Source organism: Lolium rigidum, unplaced genomic scaffold (genome assembly GCF_022539505.1).
Source record: "Lolium rigidum isolate FL_2022 unplaced genomic scaffold, APGP_CSIRO_Lrig_0.1 contig_47971_1, whole genome shotgun sequence".
In the NCBI taxonomy this organism is placed as follows: domain Eukaryota; kingdom Viridiplantae; phylum Streptophyta; class Magnoliopsida; order Poales; family Poaceae; genus Lolium; species Lolium rigidum.
This window is the reverse complement of record NW_025900712.1, coordinates 1-15,768: the sequence shown is the minus strand read 5'-3', so window position 1 is coordinate 15,768 and position 15,768 is coordinate 1. Positions and strand designations below refer to the sequence as shown.

At 41.7% G+C, this 15,768-nt stretch overlaps 1 protein-coding gene across 11 annotated transcripts; it reads left to right on the top strand.

Moving 5' to 3' along the window:
* The first annotated feature begins 2,935 nt into the window (after positions 1–2,935).
* On the top strand, positions 2,936–9,481 carry LOC124681601. 11 transcript variants are annotated; one of them, XM_047216484.1, is made up of 10 exons: positions 2,936–3,285; positions 3,447–3,516; positions 4,169–4,214; positions 4,397–4,438; positions 4,515–4,575; positions 4,725–4,775; positions 4,900–5,008; positions 7,929–7,986; positions 8,181–8,333; positions 8,958–9,221. In XM_047216484.1, exons 1-7 carry the CDS (start codon positions 3,124–3,126, stop codon positions 4,948–4,950), a joined length of 483 nt encoding a protein of 160 aa, XP_047072440.1. In that variant the 5' UTR covers positions 2,936–3,123; the 3' UTR covers positions 4,951–5,008; positions 7,929–7,986; positions 8,181–8,333; positions 8,958–9,221. The 11 variants fall into 11 exon arrangements, 5 of the variants coding, with proteins under 5 accessions (XP_047072440.1, XP_047072439.1, XP_047072441.1 ...); XM_047216483.1 differs by having other exon boundaries at positions 7,929–8,333; XR_006995952.1 differs by adding an exon at positions 6,354–6,463 and having other exon boundaries at positions 2,942–3,285; positions 4,397–4,775.
* Positions 9,482–15,768: the final 6,287 nt, after the last annotated feature.

The window sequence follows — 15,768 nt, the reverse complement described above, 5'->3', positions numbered from 1 at the left end:
ACGGTGCTAGTAGTGACTCTAGCTCTCTTCTATGTGATGCTAGTTTAGATGATCGACCTTGTGTAACCACTAGCTCATTTGTGACTTGTAACACGGTAACACTTATCTAATATTTGAAATCTTGTGAAGCATGGAGGCTAATGTGAAGGACTATGTATTGGTATACTGTGCTAGCTGCTTATGTGTGTTATATATACTATATTTGTGTTGTTATAGTGTGATATACAACCTGTACAAATACCTGCCAGGAATACAAAAAATAAAAACGAAATACTAGAAGTGGCGCACTAGAGGACCATCAGTGGCGCACGACCGATAAGTAGCAAGTGGCGCACTAGTTTGGACCTTGTGGCGCACTACTCTCGATCCCCTTTCGAAAGTAGCAAGTGGCGCACCGCTGTTGCCAGCAATGGCGCACGTCCGAGAGACCGCAGTGGCGCACTTGTACAGGAAGCAATGGCGCACCAGAACGCCATAACAGTGGCGCACCCCAGGAGGTAGCAGTAGCGCACCGAAACCATAGAGTTGTGGCGCAATACTGCAGAACAACAGTGGCGCACCCCTTTGGGGTAATAGTGGCGCATCACTGGACTTGTCAATGGCGCACCACATAGTGCGCCACTGTTACTTAGGGTAGTTGTGGCGCACCACTAGTGCGCCACTACTAAAACTTAGCAGTGGCGTGATAACAGTGGCGCACCACCAGTGCGCCACTGATGGGTAAAAGTGGTGCGCCATTGATTGCCCTTTTCTTAGTAGTGTCGGGTTTAGCTTCAAATACCTTGGCCATATGGTAGTTAAATGTTTCTACGCGATAGGCCTTGGCTGCTGGCCACATCCAACCAAAAACGTCTCCATGAAACTTTTTTTGAAGTTTTCCATTAGATGCCTAAAGCATTCCCTTTGCTCAGCTTGAGGAAAAACTTTTTTAACTGCATTCTCTAACCCTTTGCATGCATCTGTACAGATAGCTAGATTTTGAAGATGTCCTATTGCCCTATGAAATTGTTCCATAAACCAAGTCCAGTTACCCTTCGTCTCTGAAGCAAAGAATCCAAATGCGAAAGGAAACATCCAGTTATGTCCATCAAGTGCAGTACATGCTGCTAACTGACTATTCCACTTTCCATTCATGAAGGTGGAGTCTATACTAACATATGGTCTACAACCGTTCAAAAATCCGTCAAATGCTTGGCTTTACTATTTTGTTAACCCATAGGAAAACACAATATAATTTGTTAGTTGCGCGTAACTTTATAAAATAGTTGCAACATACAACATCAAAGGCTGATGCTAGATGAGTTATTTCTATGACTGTTTTTCCATCTTCTGTTGTCCTAGCCGTTATTCTCCAACGACATATATTTCCTTTACAATGGCTTATAAATCGAGTCGTGTCACTATCTTGTATTTGAATGTCAAACTGCCTCTAATAGCAAATGTTCTCAAGAGCATCCTAAACTCTTGCATTGAAGTAAACAAGGAACCTTCCTCTATCACAGGATGTTCTTTGTCATACCAAAAGTGTTTCTCTTCAGACATATGGTCAGGCACAGGGAGAGCTGCATCAGCAAGTAAATGCTGGTCAATATCATCCATACTAGCATTGATGTTTGCAATGGAGGCCTCGATAGCTGCTCCAGCTATAGCTCGTCGATGCCCGGATTTATCATTAATTCCAAGTATCAAGCACAAGTTCTCTTCTACTACAGGAACTTTAATTTCATTTTCATTTGCAGGTGCTATCTCAATTTGAGACCAATCAATGACTCTATCAACTAAACTACTTCCATCATTGGATTGGGCAATATTCAAAGTAGACAAGTTGGTAGTATCTGTCGTCGATGCCCTAGTCGAAAATGAAATAGCAATTTATTAGTTTGTGAGGAAACATAAGTGAGCATTGAATCTAATATTTGATATAAATGAGATAGTTGTCGAAAACAAAATAGCAATTTATTTGTTTGTGAGGAAACATAAGTCAATATTATGGTACTGATACTGACATCTAATATGCACATGCCAATATGGTGTGGGATCCCGCATGGTGTAGTGCAGAAACAAAAGCAAGATGGGGATCCCAGCAAGATGATGAGATTCATATTTAGTCAGTTATCTACCACAGATCGTGGCTGCCACGCAAGGGAAATATGGCAAATAAAGATGGGAAGGAGGAAAGTTCGGGAGAGCTATTGTACATGGATCGTGGCTGCCCTTCATGGTCTCCGATCATGGACGCGCCACCCGTGGTCCGGTCGCTGCCGCCGGCGGTGATCTCGCCTAGCCCCCCAGCTTCTTTGTTTCTTGGATCCCTGTTTCTCCGCCAGGAATGAAGGATGCCCACAACTCCCTTGTTTTGCTGATTTGGTTGACTCGATGGATCTACTATGTTTGGCTGAGAGTTTCAGCCATAAGGGTACAATACGGTATTACACAATGTATTTTGGGGTCAAAAAAATTAAAATATCTGTAAAGGAATGAAAAGGGCAAATTATAAAGAAATTAGTCTAATGTTAGCAAATAGTAAAACAAAAAGTAATCTGTGGCAAATTATAGAGGGTTAAAGTAGTGTGTGGCAAATTATAAAATATCCCCGACAATGAGCATCGATGATGTCACCGCGAGTTACTGGGACGAAGTAGGAGCTTACGAATAGTGCTATCAGAAAAGATCCAAGCTGGGTTCAATTATGTGTAGTGCCAATCCCATGATTGTTGTACGGATTATATATCCAGGGGTATATATGATGCCCCCCTGCGGAGCCCTCACAGCGATTTGAGATGGTGACCGTTGGATGGCCCCTTGCAGCGAATCTCAGCCCTTCAATTGCTTTCACCGCACAGTATAAATAGGCCAGCCCAAAGTGAAAAAAACCCTAGCCGCCTCTCCCGGAATCGTGCGCCGCTCCTCCCCAATCCCCTCGCGTCCTTCTTGCGCTACGATTGGCGGCGCTGCCCGCCTCCCTGGCCGCCCGCCCATGGCCCATCCCCTCCCCCAGTTTCTTCCTCACCACGAGCATCAGCCCCCACCGCCCCCTCCTCCATTCCCCACTAGCTCCACTCTGCCCACTTCTTCTCTGCCAGTCTTCTCCATGGATGGAACAGAGAGAGGCAAGGGGAAGCAATGCGCCATGGACGAGGAGACAGAGCTCGATGTGGAGGAGCAAGTGGGGAAGCTAATCTGCTTCCATCCCTGTCCTCTCCGCCGGCAGCCGCGGCCAACGGCCGGCCTGGCTCTGCCCCACCCATCGACGCCTCGTCGTGTATGGTGACCGAAAGATGGCATGTACGGATCCATTCACCTGGTTTTGAACTTTTGATTCAGCACAAGTTTGGCTCTAGCCAGGGCATGTGTTTCCCTGTGTCCTTGGGTGCTATTTTTCCTACTGATTATCGTCTCCTCCCTTATTTCTTTTGATCTAACCCCTCTCATCTTTGTTTGTTCAGCTCTTTATAATTTGTGCCTACAAGGTGTTCGGTGAAAAAGCAATATGGTTGCACAGAAGGATTAATCCATGTAATATTCTACTCAATAGTTTACTTTTCCTAAAAAACGTAATTGGTTGCACAGTACGATTAATCCATGTAATGTATTCTCCTCAATAGTTTACATTTTCCGAAATTTAGCTACATCCAACAATGGCTTGCATGTATATTGTATCACCCCTATCAATTATGTGACTAGCAATGCCTCGCTACCCACTGAAAGTTACGTGCCCAAATAAACCTATTCAACAGATGAAGTTCTCATTTAGTCACTTGAGCTCCTTATATTATTTCTATCTTGATTTTTAAGGTCTCAATTTCCAGATAAACTTTTGTGTGGTGTCCTAAGACTGATAATATTTAGGGTCCGGTGGCCAACGCCCGTCATCCCTGTCGTCGACGATACCATTGCTGTTGTCGTCAGTAGAAAAAAACAAGTCCACACCAGACTCCAAGACTTTATGTAGGCGACAAAACTCATCCACCCGTCCCCTTATGCTTTGTGTGGTCGAACCTATCTTGGTTGCTTAGAGAGCACCCCAACCTCCAATGGATTTGTTGCCCTTGAGTCACGAGTTAGCTCACCATCTCACCTTTTCGTAACACCTCTTTATGTATTTTCTTGAAAATTTTATCTGCTTCTCTTAAGCTTATTATTATAATAAGTTTGTGCTGGTTGGCAGGTTATGTGGCCAGCCTCAGATCGGCTAGATTGTGCCAATGGATGAGGTATGTCGATACTTTTCTTATATTTTACTTCATCCTACTACCAATTAGATCGGAAATTTTTAAAAATTAGAACTGGGAAGGTCTTGCTCACATCATTTCTCATGTTGATATTTAGGCCTAACATCTCTCTCTCTTCTATGCATTTATATCTGACCTTGTGCGTTGTCCCTAATTTGTTGAAGGTGCTATCGTGGGCATCCGCATGAGCATTGTGCAACATATCTGTAAGTAAAGGTTGCTTCTGCAATTAAGAGCTACATGGCTATGGCCCGAAGTGAAGGTTCACTTTTGTGTGAATAGTCTTCTGTACTCCGTCACCATGGCAGGAGGAGCACAAGGCGGTTTCCCTCGCATCGGCAAGGTTGTGTGTGCGCTTGATCGGAGGTCTCTCTCTGTCTCTCTCACGCACTAGGAAGTTCATTGATGTTTGTTTTATCTATTGAACAAATATATTCCCAGTTAACCCATCGATTATATGAAGCTTTATTTTCTGAATTATTGCTAGTGCAGATACTGGAGAATGACACCTTCCAATATGTTCTATTTGCGAACTACATAGAGGTTTTCCAATCAATTCTATTACAACTTTTGACGCTTTCTCCTTCTGCTAATTGCCATCCTCGGTTTTGTAATGTATAATTTTGTTGTTCTTTTACTTCTCATTGTCATCGTCCCCAACCTATAGGGCACAAAGGTGGGGTGTCACTGTATACCGTCACCGAATGAGAAGGGATAACCAAATCACCAAAGTCACTCCAATGCCGCTGCTAGCTACTGCTTCCCTGAGCAGCAAGGTGAGCCACTCCTTCCCCTCAGTACACACTCTGAAATTTCTACTTTACATTAAGGTGTCTGTCCAAGCCTTTATCTTTTATTTCCACATAGTGTAGGTCATCATATACCATCCATTTGCACATCCTAATATCCTTTTTGGTGTATATTCACTTTCTCTAGATTTCTAAAGCCACGTTTGCCCAACTATTTTGTCAATAAGATCATGTTGTTTAACAAAGGGTCTTCGAAACTAATGTAGAGCGGGAGACTGAAATTATGCAATGGAAATTATAAAGTTTGTGCTTCAAGCTGCACTATGATTGTTTGCCAAGATGGTTGAGCATAGGTTGAGATGATTTGTTGGTAGCTTAAAACTGGATTCAAAAAATTAGTGCCTACTAGCGATTCTGTACAGGTTTTCCCCCAAGAAGTGTGCCCAATAATTTACTTACAGTATAATTTCTATATGTTGCTCTTTACATCTAATAATTTACTTACAGCTAATTCAAGTGGGAACCGGTTTAAATGATCAGTCAAAATTACTGCATTTGAATCCCCTACTGATCTTAGGTGTGATACAGTGAAACAAACAGCTCTGTGCTGTGATGCAGTAATACTTGAAGCAAATAAAGTTTGCAATTTGATTGGTTTTGAAACTTTCGGTGTATCACCATCTCAAAAAAACTTTCGGTGTATCATGTGAAGTTCTGAACCAAACAAACCGCATGTCTACATCAGTTCATATTTGGACTACCATCTAACAACGGGGACATATTCAGAACCGACGATTGCAGGCTATAAGTGCACAATGATGACGAGAGTGAACTCAGAGCCCCCATGTAGCGTGAATTGTTCATTGTATATGTTGTGGGGTAGACAATATAATTTCTTCTCTGAGATTTGTTTTCTTTTAATAATTTATTGGGTAGGGCTGTACAAGAGTTATCTGGTATGTATAGCTGCATTCGTACTAGACAAGCCAGGTTAATTATTCAGTTGTTTTTCCCCATTTGATGGATTCATATTGGAAAAATCAATGCCTCATTTTATTCAATAGTTATATGCAAAGTTATTTTAGTTTCTTGATGCACTCTTGAGGGGCAAGTTGAGCAGAAATAGGGTCAAGGAAGACATTTGGGGGTGAGCTGCAAGGTAATTATGGGGGTATTTGCAAGATTTATGTGTGATCTCCACCTATTATTAGTTGTGGTTATGGGTTCTCTTTCTACGTGGGTTATTCTTGTGATAGCTTTACATATTATTTGCATAGAAACTATATACTTTGAGGGCAAGACTAAGTTGAAATCTTGCAGCTGCCACCAATGGGTTATTTTAAATATTAATTCAGAGTTACTACTATTGCAGCTCATATTTCCTATATTGTTTCTGAAATGCACGGTCTCTCTACTAATGGCATGATGTTTTCTATCTTCATGTGGCTAGCACCTTTCTCAAACAATTATTTAATTGTAAAGGTAAACAATATTATATGCATTCTTATTGTGTACTACTGTTTTTCTAATTAATGAACTGATCGGCAATACATATTTTGGATTTTATGTGATAAATCTCACAACAATCATAAACTGCGTCCAGTGGACAAAATGCATGGCACTGCTATTTTATACGGCTATTCGGTTTTCCTGAATTTTTTCATAACCAAGGGTCAACATAGACATAAGAGTTCATCATATTTCCATGTTATAGACATAACAAAGTTCATCTTCAGCATTATTTTGGTACTGACATGCTGAAGAGTATACCATAGTTTGATTAAATGAATTTTCGCTGAAGAAATAAGAACACTGTAAATGAATGTTTGTCAAAGAAAAAAAACAGTGAGTAAATGAATATTTCCCTGCAAAGAAATTAATGAATGTTTTAGGACCTAACATGCCTGATAAGTTTGTCTTGCAGCCTGATTGAAGCAATCAGGCTTTGGATGTCACTAGGGAGATAGACAAACAGATAGGGAGTTTCTTATTCGCCCCTTAAGATTGATAGCTGCTTCGTCAACATTGTCTGCTTTGGGACTTCAACATTTCTTAACAAATAGGAATTTCTATCTACCTCTCAAACATAGACCTTATACATACCCCCTGCCAACAGACTCAATTCTTATTGCCACTCCTAACCAGATAACTAAGTCTGAATGGATACAATGTATAATTTAGTGTTGACCCTAAACAATGGCAGCTGCACTTCTAATATTGACACTTTTAGCCTGCTCATACACATTTTTGTAATCGGGTAAATCAACTGACATAGTAAGAAAACATAAATTATAGACAGGGCATGACTCCCTTTTGTTCCTGATCATCAAACCTGCATACCCAGAGCGACTAGATGAAATAAGCTACCAGTTAGACTCACTTCATTGCTACACACAAGGATATATGTCAGTTATTTCATATGGACCTCCTGCCTGATTTTTTTATGCATGTGCGAATGCATTTGGCAGTCTCACTAGCCTCAACCTAGAGAATTTGAGATTTGGTGAATCAGACATATCCAACTTTCTCATCACTTGCAAGCTGTTGAAGGATCTACATTTGTTCAATTGTGACTGATAATCCCAGCACATTGCAAGTTGAGCATGCTCATCTCACTGAAGTCAGTATGGTTGGTTATCTTTTTGAACAAGTTAAACTAAACTGGCTCCCTCAACTCACGCAAATGGTATTTGCTGATTGGATTGATTTCCAAGATCCACTGATTCTTGGTCATGTCCCATTGCTCAAGGCTTTAAGCCTCACAGATGTTGCATGTAGTTTTCACAAGATGATCAAGTTAAGTGAGTTTCCTAGCCATACCTATATACTAGATCTGAAGCTGGGATTTAAATCCAAAAAGTATCAACATTGTTGCTTTGCTAGCCATGACTTCATCTCTTCTCTCAGTTCTCTGTTCATTTCATCAGCATGTCTTTATCCGTTGCAGATTTGGGTGGAGCCAGAATGTCCAATGGAAATTCTTGCATCCTTCCGCCAACTATAAGGTTTGTCTATTTGGTTGATGTTCCTCAACGGTATGATCTCACCTTGACAATGTTTATTCTTGAAGCCGTATCTTTCCTGAAGGAGCTCTACATGAGGGCGTGTGATTTACCTATAGATATCTGATTGCCACGTGGGCTTGATGTTAGTGTCATTTCCTCTTGACTAATCGGACATTTACTTTACTCTCTACTAGGTGCACTTCAGGAGCGTGTGTCATGCACGACGCCATTAGATCATCTGCAGCTTCCAAACTCGACATTACAAAAGACCAGCGTTCCGATTGCTGAGAACCTGGCGGTGTTCCGAGCAATCAAGTACATGCAATATTTGCAAAAAAACACTAAAGGTCTGAAGTTTGAGGTGAAACACTACCATGTGTAATATATTTACTGATTTCATGTACAATTGTTTAGCAGGTGATTACTTATGTACCTATCGTCTTTTGTTTACACCATTGTTTCCTTCTGTATTGTATTTTTTGCAAAACATGTCGTGCTATTGCTGAACCACATAGTGTTTTACTAGAGATTGATACGTGGCATCACCCCTAATATATAGAAGAGCAACATGTTTTGCTCTAACTTTGACTACTACTATTATGTGCACAACATATCTCCGTGTTTTTTCGGCGTCTGCTTTTGCTTTTCCGTTCAACTAATTCTGTCGATTTTGACACAGCTTGTGTTATCACCCCCACTGTCTGATAGACTGGACCGGTCTATATTCCAATGATTCTGATTAGGATAGTACCTGTATAAAATGGTCTATGCGTATTCGAGTGATTCTAATTAGGATGTTCCTGGTATATAATGTACTTTCATGACTATTGCTTCTCCGATCTATTCTCTCATTTTTCAGTGCAAGCTATCGTATCATACTGAACATGAATAAGCTCGTGCTCTTTACTATTGGTTTGATTTAGGCATTTGGCTTGAGTGTAGCTGTTGATTAATTTTTTTTTCCTTTGCAGGGATGTCAGCTTTTGGTGATGCAATAGCAGCTATTAGGTGTTCATTTTCTGTTCGGGTGTCGTGTCCTCTAAATACAATGTCCTTTCTTGATTGTCCTACATATGAAGTAGGTTCCTGTTGCAAACAATCCCTGTGCAACTTATGTAGATGTTATTTTTGTCATCATTCTTGCTCGGTTGTTTCTATATTTTCTTTTCGAACACTTGAGTGCTCGGTGGCATCTATATTTCCTTTTCGAATCACCAACTGCAGTGTGCTTTAAACTTACCGCTTGTAATAGATTTCCATGTGTGGATAATATAGTGTTTCTCAAATTGTTTATCAGGTTGGAAGTCCAGGAACGCGCGGATCGAGTTGACAGACGACTACGAGTCTTGAAATACTTTTAGAGCTGGAGATTGTGCTTTGAGTTGGTTGCTTTTAGGTTGAAAGGCTTGATAGTCAGCACGAAATGTTTTTTGTTGGTTCAAGAACTATTTATGTGTGACATTGATCTACATGTTTGCCATGGATTTGTTGTTGGTCACATGGTTCAACATTATTATTTGTCTAATATTCATCTTTAGTCATACAGAGTCAATAACCGTTGTTATACAAACTGCGATTCGGTGTGGTTTCCACGGGGTCGTGCGCCAAGGCGCACATCTAAATCTAGTAAAGGTATAATTGTTGCACCCCCATGGGGCTCTCACAGCGATCTCAGCTTCTCAGCCGTCCGATCTTCCTGGCAGGCTAATCTCGGCCGTTGATTTCTGGCTCAATTCTGCTAGCTAACCCCATGTAACGGCCAATTGTTACCCGCCTCCGGCTGCCATGTGGGCCCCACCTTCGCCGGCCCCGCACGTCAGCGGCCGTGGCTGGGATCCCCGTCGGTGCGCATTGGCGGCGGCCAGTGGATCTCCACCCCGCAGGGGTATTTTCGGTATTTCAGCGGTATGGGTATAAAAGGCAGCATCCCACGGAGGGAAACCCTAGCCGCCGGCCCGCCAATCGCCTCGCGTGCTCATCTTCCCCAATCCCCTCCCGAGCCTCTCCTCCCCAATCCCCTCGCGATCTCCTTGCCCAATCGCTCGCGCCGGCCTCCCACCGGCGGAGGAGCGGCGCCGGCATGGTCGCCGGCGGCGGCGGGCCACCACCACCGTCACCAACCACCTTCTCCTCCAGCCCCTCCCGTCCCTGCAGCGGTGATGGCGAGCGCGCGCCTGGGCGACTGCAGCGGCGAGAGCGCGCCTGGGGACGACGTCGCGGGTGGTGGCGTCGTCGGCGCTGCCGTTCCGCGGGCGCGCGGGGGTGCCGCCGCCGGTGGAAGCGCGAGCACGCCAGAGCAGCGCGGCCACGGCTACCGACGGAGGATCAACGCTGTGTCGCGGGTGCGCATGAGCGGCGCTGCCGGTAGAGGTGCAAGCACGAGGGAGCAGAACCGGCAGTTCATTTTGGCAAGGTATATAATCCCACACCCTTGCCTGGATGGGATTGGGGAAAAAAGCACCGTGCCCTCTCTCTACTGCTTGGGATGGGAAAAGGTGGAGGTCGCCGGGAGATGGGTAGTCGCCGGGAGATGGGTGGCCGCCAGGATCCCTCTCCTCCATGGCATTAGTGACAAAATCCCTAGGGCCTTGGTAATTTCTTCATGTCCAGGTCTGGAACTCCTCCTTGTGCAGCGGAATGGCTTTATTTCTTCCCCTTGCACCTCCTGATGTTGAATCTGTAGGAGTTGTGGATGAGATGATGAGAAAAACCTACTCCATTCCCCTCCTCTCTATTTAATCCTCATAGATCTTGTATTTGTTTGCATGTTTCTCTCTCTCCAGTCCCCCACATTCTCAGATTTGTTTGTGCAGGTATTGGTTTATCTATGCCATAAGGTGTTTGACAAAAATCCTACAAGAAAAGTCTGATATTTCTCTGTTATCTAGGATTCAATTTTTTTCTGAAATTTAGCAGTGAACAATGGCTATACTTTTGTTTTTTCATTGAAACTAATTTTGGATTTATGTTTTGCTGAGTAATGTATACCCTTTCATTGCTTTGATTATATTTTAAATTTGCAGGGAATTACGAAATTATTATTGCTGGATTTTACCTAATGTCGTAAGCCAGAGGTTTGAGGGATAGATCTCAACTACTCATCCCAAAGTTAAGCCAGACCTACATCATTTAGTTCTTGATGGTTTTTATGTAGGATTTTTTATTAATAGCAATTCAGAGAAAACTTCATACATTTATTGCTGCATTGGTAGATTCCTTTTAGGTAAAAATAAAAAGTTATTTTTTTTCATTTATATAGTTGATTGAAATAATGGCGAATGGTAACATTGTGGTATTGCCAAATTCTGGATAAAAATCTTTAGGATACACATTTTAGATTTATAATGTCTTGCTCTATTACATGCAGGTATGAGAACCAGGATGCGAAATTCAGAAATTAAGTAAGGATAAAATTATTGCCTTCATTGTTTCTGCTATTCGTTAATGGAGATAACAACTGTGCATATACGTGGCATAGTTTGATCCACAATAATACATAGTCAAGTGCTTGATGATTTGATGGTATCAGTAAATTCCTAAATTGAAGATTGTGTAGCAGTATATATTCATAGGCCAACAGGTCAGCGGAATACATAGTCAAGTAGGACATTCATGCCATCGCCATTCTCGACAACAGAGAGGAGGAACTGCAGAATGTGCGTCCTAGCTTGTTTGGGTTAGGAGTGCTAGCTTACCTAAAGGATCTTTCATGCTAGAATTTTTTTGTCTTTGATTGCATGACATTTTCTGTTTGTATTTTTCAATAGGAGCAACACAATAGAGGAGGAGCAGCTGCAAATGGCCAACTGTGATGAGGAGGGACCAGCGGAAAGTTGCTCGTCATCATCAACATCCACCACCGTAGCTTCTATGAGGTACCTACTCTGTCTTCTTAAAGCAGGTAGCTTATTCATGTTTGTATTTGGTCCTTTATAAGCCTATGGGAGAATGGGTTCTTAAATGAAAAAAATTAGATCGACAGTGGAATGGTTATATCAACCACCAACTTATCACTTTATGTTGTTCTTCAGGTCAGCACCGGCATGGTCAGCTATCAAACTCAACAAGGAAATATTCAGCGGTACGGAAGAGGAACGGCAAGCACCACATCAACATCGGCATCACCATATATAGAACCATTGGTAGAATATTTTCCATTCAAGTGTTTTATCTTCTTATGCGCCAATGGTATTGTTTGCATTTGCTAAATTAATCTATATTTCTGTCAACATATTTTCAGATGCACGTATCAGCTCTAGGCTTTATGACAAGATGAGCATGACAGGGATATGACGATGAACCGGCGACCATGGAATATGACGTGGGCTTCCGAACTTGACCTGAGTATTTATTTCCCCTCTGGTAAAGCTCCTTCTAGCCTGCTATACGATGTACATTTCCCATGCATCTCGCTATTTTTGGATTCCCCCTGAAGGATGATACTTATGAGCACAATGTTTTTACTTATGAATTTTGGCTTCTCCTGATAGGACTGAGAATGCGTGACAACTTATTTTATTAACTTGTTGTAGTTTTAGTGTTGCTTAGGTTCTATTGTGAACAGATATAGAACTATAAAAGCCCTTGTTTATCTTTGGTTAGTTTGTGTTAATGGAAATAAAAGGTTGTCGCAAAACTATTGCTGCTTATGTACCTATTCTTGCTTGATCATTTCTTTGTTGTTCTTCTTCTTCATAAATCGATGTAGAACTTCAGCCTCTAGGATCTTACCATGAGAGGTACCCATTATGGTTGAAACATTGTGTTCTCAGTTTAGCATGACTACCCTTACCATGAGAGGTACACACTTACTGGTTTTTTGTATTCAATGAACTGAACTTTTGCAAGATATACTGACATCAAGCCAGTTGTTAAAAGTCTGAAAAATTATGTATTGCGCTAGGCAATTTTGGTGCGCTATGCATAAATCACCTATGTTCGTCCATTCTAACAGTAATGATGAATGCCAACTTTGTTAAAGTTCTAACAGTAATAATGATGATCTTCTCACCGCTTTTACTAATGTGTTTTGTTTATTGTCAGTGAATGAATTACTTACAATAATGTGAGTTTCTTATTCATTAGATCCTCAAACTACTAACTTGTTGGAGTACTCAATTAAACTGTAAGAGTAGGCGTATGAAGACAACAAGTAGCGTATGCAATCTTGTAGTGCTTGCAGTGAGGAACTAGCTCAGTTAATTAGCTCAAGTGAAAGTGATCAGGTAGCTATTTTCTCACTTTTTATCTAATATTTTCTTTCTTAATCATCGTACTAAAATTTATGTTTGTTACGAACTTATCTATTATGATACCAAATCCTTGTTTAAGGCAATCAATAGTAGTACTAGGCAAAATGGGCTTATTATTCAGGTATATCTATGTAAATACCTGACCTATACAGAAGGAAGCGTCTCCACAGTTAGGTCAATGCACATGTAGCATTCTAGAGTTACTATACATGTTTAGATATCGTATTATTGTTATTTTGGTTTGATGTTAAGTACATTTAGTTATAATTTGAATTCCAATACCTTTGATTTGGGATCTATGGGCCATTTGAAATAGTGAGTTTGAGTGCAGAATTCGTCCCGAGAACACGAAGACGCCCTCATTGTTATTCACTACTACTTGCACTTGTAATATCTGTTTTCATACCTTTTTGTGCTCGGCCAAAATGGCATAAGCCTCTGTACATATGCCATGCAAATAACTCTGTTGCTGTAATTCCAAATTTTTTTGGCCTGTCATGGTAGTGCCCAACTCATATATGTACAGAGGCTGAAAATGTATACCTTGGTTAAGCCAGTTCACAGTTTGGTGCCAGCTAAACCAAGAGCCCAGAACGCACCATCAAAACAATTTGTCTCAGTCGATGCTTAGCGCAAAATGAATTTTTTTGTTTCTCTGGTTATAATTTATGTTGATTTGCTATGTTTCGTGAAACCTAAAAAGATTTATTATCACTTTCCTACCTATGAATGTGTTTCACGGGGTCGTGCGCCAAGGCGCACATTTAGCAATTAAAATCGCGGGCTTAGGCCAGGGAAAAAACAATGAAGTTGCTACCATGAACTAACCAACACTTACCAATGAAGTTTGTGTTCTGCTTTCCAGTTTGTGCGCTTCCTATGCCTGCCGTCTTCGTTAGTCGGGTAGTAGTTGGGTAGCTGATCCTTGCCTTTCTTTGCAGTTCTTCACACTGTCAAGTTTCAGAAGCGAGGTATCATGGATGTTGAGTGGGGCAACAAAGCTATCGTCATGAAATACTTGTTCAAGTATGTTACAAAAGGTTCAGATGTCTCGAAGCTATATTTGCAGAGAATTAGAGGCAAAGGTGTTCCTGTAGGTAGTGATGGTCAGGACAATCATACGGTCATTGATCGTGGTCATTTGGATGCTCCAGCTTCAATCGACATGCCTACCTCTGCGGTGAGTATCTGTTCCAGATCGGTCCTTCTAACGGTATTTCTCACCTACAACATCTTAATATTGAGTTCGTGAGCACAATAGAATACTGTTTCCTGCTGTGTTGTGGGAGTGCTTATTCCTCTACTATGATTCTCCCTTGGTTTCCCTTGTCTGACTATCTCTGTTTAGATCTGTATCCAACTTCTAATGTTGCCTTATGTAAATAGGTTGGCTCCGTAATGCTGCTCCCACCATCGGTTACGAAGCCTCCTGGACCTAGGTACGTGCAGGAGCTTTGTTTGTTGGCTCAGTTGCATACATGGTTGCTTTGGGTTATTGTTTAGCATCCTCTCGCATGTTGTGCAGCGATGGCAACTGTGATATCGATTCACAGGTCAAGAGGGTTCTGTTCACTAACTCATTCCCTGAACATGGCGTCGGGGCTGTGCAGGAGTTGGCTCCTCGAGTTGAGCATGAGGAGGTAGGTTTATGTCTATTTTACAATGTGTGTGTGCATGTTGGTTCTTCACCTGGCCCGTCTGCTGCTCCTTCGACGGACAAAAACTCAAACACGTTGGTTCTTCATTCCCCTTTGTGCCTATTTACTCATTTTTGTTAGTTGAAGATAGACATAGAAAATTAGATGAGTTTGGCTTCTGCTTCATTGTACATTTTTCTGTGTTGTACCTATGCCTTCTTGCTGTCATATATTGCTTTCCTTTCACCGGCCTCCAATTTTAGACAAGGCGTACCCTAAAATCGTGTTGTTTTTTCCTGTGACCCTGGTCTTACTTTTTCCATGTTCCTGTTCACACTTTTATTTCCTGTATTAGATTTACTGCTTTGTCTTTCCAACCGCTTAAGCAACTGATTGATCTACGTCCGTTTTAACCTGCTGACTACGCAAGTCCTTGGTTTTACAGAGCTATGCGTTTTCAAGCATTTGTAGTGTTGAGACGGTTTTTGTTATAGTAAGCTTGTGCAATACACTTTCCTGCTCTGTGCTGATTAGCTTCTACTGTTAAGCGCCTGTAGGCGTATGCGATCGCGTGCTCGAGCGGATGGCATCAGCAAAAAGAAGAAGCCTTGACTTAGAAAGAGGTACATTCTTTGGATTACTTTGGCCATGTTACATTTGCTAATTTCTTCACTATCGTCATGTATTTAGTTTGTTCTGTTGATTCACTCGCTATCTACATTCTTGCATCCCTCGCCAATTATCCAAATGATATCCAAGTAGGCGATTAAAACTGCAATATGTGGGAGCATATAAAGCAGCTCGTGTACAGTTGATATTAATGTACGGCTTATGACACCGCAAATTATCCGTAGAATTAAAAGCTACTTGTACCCAAAGATAACATAACTTTC

Bases quoted from the DNA above. Each gene is read 5' to 3' on its own strand.
- LOC124681601 (XM_047216482.1), top strand. From the start codon at position 3,124: ATGCGCCATGGACGAGGAGACAGAGCTCGATGTGGAGGAGCAAGTGGG. The intron at 3,517-4,168 runs GTAATATTCTAC...GCTGGTTGGCAG, and splicing joins GCACAGAAGGATTAATCCAT to GTTATGTGGCCAGCCTCAGA. The intron at 4,439-4,514 runs GTAAGTAAAGGT...TTGTGTGAATAG, and splicing joins GAGCATTGTGCAACATATCT to TCTTCTGTACTCCGTCACCA.